General features: G+C 48.6%; 1 protein-coding gene across 1 annotated transcript; it reads left to right on the top strand.

Annotated features, from left to right (window-relative positions):
- The first annotated feature begins 602 nt into the window (after positions 1-602).
- Positions 603-4,620, top strand: znf703 (zinc finger protein 703). Its single transcript, XM_026995936.2, has 2 exons — positions 603-1,449; positions 2,447-4,620. The coding sequence occupies exons 1-2, from the start codon at positions 1,189-1,191 to the stop codon at positions 3,968-3,970; spliced, it is 1,785 nt and encodes a 594-aa protein (XP_026851737.2). The 5' UTR covers positions 603-1,188; the 3' UTR covers positions 3,971-4,620.
- The last annotated feature ends 4,522 nt before the right edge of the window (positions 4,621-9,142 follow it).

Here is a 9,142-nt window from a genome sequence, read left to right as displayed (position 1 = left end):
CAGCCTCTGCCGGGATTCATTTTTAAGTAATGAAGCCAATTCATTGCATAATTAGGTTAGCTAAATTACTCCGATGGCAAATCAAGCCTGGGGTAATGTAATAGAGTTATTAACATTCAGAAGAAGACACGGACATGAACAGCTATTGTATATGAAATATATCATTTAGGGTCATTTGAAATGAAAAAGAAAGCAATTCTATAAACGCTAGCGCGCACGTTTTAAGGTCGGTGCGTGCCCTGGTTTTCACTGTAATGGCGTGAAACATTTCTCATTCAAAGAAGAACAAAAGGCTGACAGTTTGGTGAAATGAAGCCGCGGTAATCTTTTAATGTAGAGGCAATGTGTTAATGTGATGGCCATTTGTTTGCTTTGCTTTACTTTGCAATGTGCTGCATGTATTTTTTTTAGAATTAAGACTGTCTGTCGTACATTCATTACGAAGTCAAACCGCAGCCATTCATCTCAGGGATTGTTGTGCACTGTTGTGCAAACAGGCGGCTCGCGGATCTCTGCAGTCACCCTTCCTCCTTTCTGAACCCGTGCCTTTGCCTGGCTCTCCGACACGTGCGTATTTGGGTCACAACCCATCTCCTCGGACACGCCGTGAACGGGTCCGAGCGGTGACCCCGCCCCCTCGGGCGTAGTGCCCGCCCACTGATTAGCAATGCGGATCTCCGCGATTGGACGGCGGCTTGTTCCTTTTCAAGCGCTCCTCCAGATCTCAGTATGAGGAGTGTGTGTGTGTGCGAGCGAGGTGGAGAGACGACGGCGGAACTCAGCGAGAGGATCGGAGATTCCTGTCCTATCCCGGGATATTCTTAAACAACCTGACCAGTTTTTTCGGTGGCGGAAGCGTGATTATTTGATCAAGGATCCGCGTCACTTGTTTTGCGCTGATTTGTAGTTTTGCGCAGAGACACCGAGGCCACCCTGGGCTAGTGGAGACCCCGCGCTCGGAACGATGCCGAAACGGGAGGGTTTGTTTTCCACAGTGACTTCTATCGCTCTGTAGTTGGGACTACAAACTACCGTCATTCCCACTGGATATACCGTGCAGAGTTGGGAGGACACCATGCTGCTCGGGTCGGCGGTGATTTATTAAATGACATCGGATATCTAAATGAGACCCGCACGACACCCGCCCCGTCTATATTCCTGCCAGGTCCGCGATCCGCCCCGATCCAGATGAGCGAAGCGCCTTCTGGATTTGCAGCCAGCTCACGGAGACACACAGCAGAGAACGGCGCGTGCCACGGTGGTGGCGATACTTTGATCGGCGGTTCTAGAACGCGCGCCCCTTCGGTCGTCTCGCGTCCACTCGCGGACCCCGCGCGTCAGGAGAGGCGACTGCCCGTACGGATCCTCAAAATGCTGACCGCTCACGCGAGCCATATGCTGCACCCGGAATATCTGCAGCCGCTGAGCTCCGCGCCCGTCAGCATCGAGGTACGAACCGCTTACACGCTCACCGTAGGCTTTCCGAAATGGCTTTTCTTCCCCCTCTGAGTTCGTAAACACTGTAACCTCAGATCATTTATATAAAATGTCCGACATCCGCACCCCGGTTCCCGTTAATGTGGTTATTCGTTCTGCTTCTTTTAAAGCGCGTTCGCGCGTGTCAAAGGGAGAGTTACGTGCTTTGGTAGGCTATAGTGGTCACGCTCCGCTGCTGGTGTTTTTTTAAAGTCTTCAAAGAGCGTCCTCGTTAGCACGTAGTCACACTTTTCAACACACGCATTCAACGGACTCCCTCACGCAGGAACGCGCTTTAGTGCGTAAAGGGGAACGGCCCGGGCGCCGACGCCGTTCGCGGCAGACTGCTCGCGCTTCTGTCCGGGGGTATCAGCTATGGACGGCGTTCCATATCTGTAGAGTAGATAATTAGCTGGTCACGTTTATGCTCTTGTGCTCAGAAACAAACCAATAGTTGCAGAATTGTCATAATATATAAATCGTAATAGATTGTAATACATCAAAATACGCTAAATCGTCGTGGAGTAAATTAAGGATTTCTTTTGAACTCAATTTAATCAATTTAACTCAATCTTATTTAATCTTATGTAATTAATTTAGTATTCTGTAAAAGATTTCTAATGTATGTCTTATTGTTTTTAGGATCATAAATATTTCTGAATTATGACACTGGGAATATCCTTTTAAAGGGGATTTTAAAAAGACAGTCTCAAAGCTCTTTGAACTAAACTAGAAGGCTGTGCCATCAGTCTGAAAAATCCAGAGTAACTACTGTTTAAAAGGCCCAAAGTTGATTTACTGCAGTCCCCTCCCTGATCTAAAACCAGCCTGGACATTCCACGAGATCCAGAACAGTTCTTTAAGCCTTCTGTCATTACAAAACCTGCTCGTCGTAAACCTTTAACAGTATTCCACTGACACCAACAAACAAGCGAAGTCTGACAGTGTTTGTCTGCTTTCTTCCCTTTAGCTTGATGCTAAGAAGAGCCCACTGGCTCTGCTCGCCCAGACATGCTCCCAGATCGGGAAGCCGGATCCTACTCCGTCATCCAAGATGGGCGCTCTCTCATCCAGCAGCCTGGGAGAGAAGGACGGGAGATCGTCCAGCTCGGGCCTCAAACCTTGCGAGCAGCACCAGGGCCTGGAAGACAAGTCCAGCTTCAAGCCTTATTCCAAAAGTGGCTCGGAATGTAGGAAGGAGGGAGGCGTGGTGAACGGCTCGGCGGATAAGGCGGGATTTAGGGTGCCCAGCGGGAATTCCGCCGGTGCCACGTGTCCATCGTTTCCTCCGCATGCCACGTCTCCGAGAACCGTCTCGCCCGCACAGAACACTGCGGGACAGGCCCACGCACACCGGCAGAGTCCGCCCGCGCAGAAGATGCCTTACGTCCTGCCCCCGCACGCAGACCCCAAACCTGCAGGCTCTGCCCCCGGAACGGACGGCGGCGGCGGCGGCGGCAGTGGAGATCGCGCTGGGAAAAAGGAGGCAGAGCATGGCAAAGCCAGCCTGGACCACGCCCAGCTGGCCAACTCCAGTCAGGTGCGTGCCAGCGCTAACTCCAGTAGCGGCAGCTCCACTGGCAGCCCGCAGCCCCTGGACAGCAAACCCGAAGCTCCGGCCTCCCAGCCAGGCCTGGTGTCGGGCCATGTGGCCCCTGTGTCCCCCTTTAAACCCAGCCACTCTGTCTTCCCCCTCCCCCCTTCCACCATGGGCTACCACGGCTCCGTCGTTGGCGCTTACGCCGGCTACCCGTCCGGGTTCGTGTCTGGGCTGGACCCCGTTAAGTCCAGCCTGGTGGGCAGTGCGGGGATGGGCGTTCCCGGGAAGCACCCGAGCTCCAGCCCTCTCTCTGGCTCCTCTCCCCCATCACTCATGCAGGGCCTGTGTCGAGACCCGTACTGCCTCACCTACTCCAACGCTCCCCACCTGGGAGGCGGCGGTTGCTCGTCCTGCGTGCATGACCCAGCCTCCTCCCTCAAGTCGGCCTTCCCTCTGGTGTACCCTTCACCACACCTCCACACGCTCCACCCGAGCTCCCTGTCCTCCGCCGCACCGGCGTCCCTCACCCACCCTCTCTACACCTACGGCTTCGTCCTGCCCAGTGACACCCTCCCTCATGCCTGTAACTGGGTCTCGGTGGGCGGGCCCTGCGACAAACGCTTCAGCACCTCAGAGGAGCTGCTGGCGCACCTGCGCACGCACACTGCCTTGCCGGGCGTAGACGGCAAGCTCCTCTCTGCCTACCCCTCCTCCGCTGCCTCCTGCCACCTGCATCTGCCCCCTCCCAGCAGCCCGGGCGCACTTCCGAGCTCTTTCTCCCTGCGGGGCTCGCCTGGGTTGGGCCTTGCCCGCTACCACCCGTACAGCAAAGCCCACCTGCCCGGAGGCCCCGGCGTCCCGATGCACTCTCTCCCTGCTGCTTCTCCGTACTACTCGCCGTACGCCCTCTACAGCCAGAGACTGGGATCAGCCTCCGCGCTGGGATACCCGTGATGGATGGCGCGCAGATGGGGAGACATCCGAAGGAAGCAGTCGGGATGAGGGCGAGGACTGTCCTCGGAGAAGCTCCAGGCCAAAAGGCAAATGGGCGGAGTCACTTTCTCTGGCCGAGGGGCGTGACAGGACCTCCTCCGCTGACGGACACCCAGCTGAGCGCGAAGAGATCCCTTCGGTGTTGAGAAAAGGGAGAAAGCAGCAAGATTTGGCCTCTAAAATGATCGAGCTGATAACCCAGTTAATTTAATTAGATGAATAAAGATTTATTGCAGTTTGGTTTTCTCTAGGTGGAACAGTAACCATCCCAGTACTTTTTTTCTGTCACTTTGGTACGAGAACTTTTTCCAGGTGATAAATATTTGTTTCCCAAATGCAATTTTATAACAGTGCAGCTTTGCTTAAGAAGGTTTGCTTTATTTATCTTGTTTACTGTTTATCGTTTCGTCTCTTTCTTTTGTGCGGCAGGTCTTTTTCCCTGGTTTTTGTCCTTTGCTTCTGAAGATTGTGATGCAACTGACAGCCAGTTTATTCTTAAAAACATTTGCCTTTTTTTTGTACATGTACAGTTAAAAGAATAAAATACAGACAGACAGATGTGATATATTTTCTATTGTGGCTGATGGTGCAGGCTGGTGAGAGCTTTTGGGTGGGGGTTTGGGTGGGGTTTGGGTGGGGCTTGCTGACAGTGGGAAATAAAACAATACGAATAATATGTAGAGATGGCGGTGCTGTCCATTTAACAGAATGTATTATTTTGTGTAATAAATGATACTTGATTACATTTGTGTGTGTTTTTAGTTTCTGCTTTTTATATGAACGAACCATTTTTAAATGCATACCTTCGCTTGCTCAATAAAATATATATATATATATATACACACAACAGCAGTATAGTGCTATTGGTACAGTATAGTCGATGTTGAAAACAGCATATTAGCAAATTATTACTATATTTACAAAATATACCCAATTACAGTATACCATTTATTAGTGTAGTATAATAGATTTAGTAGCAAATTAGCATATTATTACTATAGTTACAACATATATGTACAGTGACAGTAAACCTGCTACTTTATAGTAGATATATAGAGTAGCAAATACATGTATTACTATAGTTAAAAAATATACACAACAGTAGTATACCTGCTATTACTACAGTATAGTAGATATATAAAGCAGCATATTAGAATATTACTATAGTTATACAGTAATAAGTTTATAGCTAAACTACTTATTAAAGAAGCTGAGTGGTTTTCATTGAATTTCATAAAATATTACACTGGAAGAAAAATATCAAACATCATTATATGTAAATGATGATAATATTCTCTTTGTCTATCCCCATCTCTCTCACACACTCTGACTCTCTCTCTCTCCATAGCTTTCTCTGTCTATTGCTTTCTCCGGGCCCCTGTAGAGGAAACAGAGCAGGGCTCCTCGGTTCTCTCTGCGCCCCTGTAGAGGGGAGCAAAGTGCTGCCTCAGCTCTGTACAGGCCAGTGCCTGTTAAACACAGTTCTGCAGACGAGCGCTAATAACCACAGGAGTCCTGCACGCGCTCCCAGCCAGAGCTAATGAATCACCCTGCCGCATGAATGCCAAACGACAACGGCAGCAGGCTGCTAAGAGAGAAATATTTATCACATGGCCTGGCATGACCCACAAGAGCACAAACCCTGTTGTTGGTGCTGTGTGTGTCTATGTGTGGGGTGTGTGGGGGTTTTGGTGCTGTGTGTATGGAGTGTGTGGGATTTGGTGCTGTGTGTGAGGGTTTTGTCACTAGCACCATGGTGTTAGTCACTAGTACTGCTGCATTTTAGTCACTAATACTGATTTGTTTGTCACTAGTACTGAGCAGGATGCACAGACTCCCTCGATAAAGTGAAACATTTATTAACAAAAGACATGAACAACACAGGTGGCACTCATACACAATATTAACGAAAGACATGACTTCCATACTTAGTAATACACAGATCACAATGACACTTAACAATGACTACATACGTGTTTTACATATAAAAGCAGACTAACAATGACCAACACCATACACACACTAGCTGAGATTTAAATAGACACGACATTAAACCCTGTGCAGGTGCGCTCAATCACAAAAGGCGTGGCCACAAACAAGGTGAACCCACCCTGCACGTGGCAGGCCATACCACGTGACTCGTGAAGGAGGAGCGTCCCGTGACAGTTACTCATACCGCTGTGTTGTAGTCTCTAATACTGATTTGTTACTAGTACCGCTGTGTTGTAGTCTCTAATACTGATTTGTTACTAGTACCGCTGTGTTGTAGTCTCTAATACTGATTTGTTACTAGTACCGCTGTGTTGTAGTCTCTAATACTGATTTGTTACTAGTACCGCTGTGTTGTAGTCTCTAATACTGATTTGTTACTAGTACCGCTGTGTTGTAGTCTCTAATACTGATTTGTTACTAGTATGGCTGTGTTTTAGTCACTAATACTGATTTGTTACTAGTGCTATTGTGTTTTGTTACTAATACTGATTTGTTACTAGTACTATTGTGTTTTAGTTACTAATGCTGATTTGTTACTAGTACTGCTGTTTCAACCACTAGCACCACTGTGTTTAAGTCCCTGGCTAAGGTAGCGTGTAAATATATAGTGGCATTTTACTAATAACAGCCTCTTCTTCAGAATGCTGAGAAGGGCCAGGCTTCTATAGGCTCACCCCCTCAGTAATAATAATAATAATTAATAAGATAATAATAATTAATAAGATAATAATAATTAATTTAATTGATCAAATTTCCTGTCATTTTGTTAATAGACTTACATTACAAAAACTTTCAAAATCTCATTTAGGGGCATATAAGCATGTATACAGCTGCCACACTAATGAGCAGTTTTTATCAGTTCTACTCTCAGAGAGAAATATGTCTTATTATCCAAACGTAAACTATCCTGTATGAATATATATTTTTGTTTTTATTTACTTGGTGTATGTAATATGTTTATAAGATTTGTTCTTTCTACTTTTTTTGCTATTCAGAGTTAGACTTCACATCACTGCCCTCTTGCACTATTACAGGAGAAATTTCAGCGTCGACTTGTATTGAAGGTTGTTAAAACAGACTGTTAGCACACTGGTCACAAGGGAGCAGGTGTGGGGGTCAGACACACACACACACACACGTGCACACACAGACACACACACACACAGACTCACACATACACACGCACACACACACACACACACTCACATACACACACACACTCACACACACACACACACACACACACACACAGACTCACACACACACACACACACACGCAGTTCATTAGCACTTCAGACAGAAGAGGACACGGCACAGGTGTCACCTGACAGGACCATTAACTAAATAAATCAGGCTGGCGAGCCCCTGCTACTCTGCCCTCCATGTCCAGCAAGGTCAGGTGGCCACCTGACCTTCCTCAGGCTTTAATCAGAGGCAGGCTCATGTCCCATGTCCTCCAACTGGACACCCAGGAGAGAGGCTCAGAATCTAGAAGAATGACTGAGAACTGCATGAGAGAGACCCAGAATCCAGGAGAGAGAACCCAGGAGAGAGACCCAGAGTCCAGGAGAGAGACCCAGAGTCCAGGAGAGGTTGAGCATGAGAAAGGACACTTGTTGAGCTAGCGCTGGGTGGAACATGACTCTCTTTGGCCAGCTGCATGTGTCTTATATGCTTTCAACTGCTAAGTGAGTGATCACAAACTGTGCACCAGGTCACAGAAATGCCAACTATTCCTTCAAACAGTCCAGGACTTGGATTATTCTGCCTCTAGTGGAGTTGGCATGAAACTGCAACAATCTTAATCACACAAATTTTTGCTTTTGATTCATTTGAAAGTTATGGGCGAGCTCACGGTCTTGTCAGGGGAGCATTTCCTTCTTTATCATTAATATGATTCATTGATTTACTGACCATTAAGGTCACTATGGTCACTATGGTACAGCAAAGAGCACTGGGGCTGAAGCTGTGTGTGTTAACGGAGAGGGAGGGTTCACGTGGCAGTCACCAGACGCCCAGCCGTGCGGCACATCCCTCACGCTGGTCACGCTGGTCTTTCACTGCATCTCTCTCCTCATCCATCTCGCCAACCCATTTATCTCTCTCTCTGACTCAGCTGAGTCAATATGCAGACACTCCATTTCTGTTGTCTCTGTGCGTGTGTGTGTGTGTGTGTGTGTGTGTGTAGGAGGAGGAGCTTGGAAGTAGGGGCAGGGGGGAGAGTTAATTTAACTCCCTGACCAGTGTCCCTGACCAGTGGGGCTACACCTGTTTGATTGATCTCTCTCTCCTCCTCTCCTCTGTCCCATGGGGTTTAGCACAGAGCTGAGAAGGGCATGGGGAGTGTGTGTGGGTGTAGACTACACCCCCACTCACTCAGCAGTGAGTGTGTGTGTGTGTGAGAGAGAGAGAGAGAGAGAGAGAGAGAGAGAGAGAGAGAGAGAGAGAGAGAGAGAGAGAGAGAGAGAGAGAGAGCCGTAGCCAGTCTCAGCAGTGTCCCGGGCAGGCAGCCGACAGCCCTATGGTGATTAATGACGACAGCTCTCCAATTAGCAGCCTCGTCCACGCCACCTCCCCCGGCCTGTCAGGCCTGACCTGAGAAAGAAAAGCCAGAGAAGACGCACTCAGTCCTTTTATTTCGTTTCTCTTTTGCTGTCTCTCTCCCTCCCTCTCTCCTTCTCCCTCTCCCTGACAGCACAATCTTATTTTCTTGGCTCCATCTTCGACTGCTTTTGTCTCCTGGTCTTCTTCTCTACCTCTGCATGTCTGTCTCAGACTCGTTGCGTTTGAAGTCTACACAGGCTGCTCTGACGAGCATTCCGTGGAACAGCGCTCTCCCATTTCTGTTTTTGCTCACGCGCTAAAGCACGCCAGATGCAGAGGGTGCATCTTTCATCCAGCTGCTAAAAGGAATAACGCTGTCGCTTTCTGGCTACAACTACACTCAAGGGGAGGCGGGCTTTCCACGAGGCAGTTTTTCGCTTTCTCTTCGACATGCACGCACGCACGCACGCACATACGCGGCGCTTTCAAGAACAGCAGAGCGCAACGACGACCCAGCGACGCGCGCCTCCGCCTGACGGTCTCCTGTCCACGCCATCCATCATCTTCGAGGCTCCGTTAGCTTGCGTGTGTGTGTGT

Source organism: Electrophorus electricus, chromosome 9 (assembly GCF_013358815.1).
Source record: "Electrophorus electricus isolate fEleEle1 chromosome 9, fEleEle1.pri, whole genome shotgun sequence".
NCBI lineage: Eukaryota > Metazoa > Chordata > Actinopteri > Gymnotiformes > Gymnotidae > Electrophorus > Electrophorus electricus.
The sequence above is the reverse complement of the archived record's forward strand: the minus strand, read 5'-3'. Positions and strand labels throughout refer to the sequence as shown.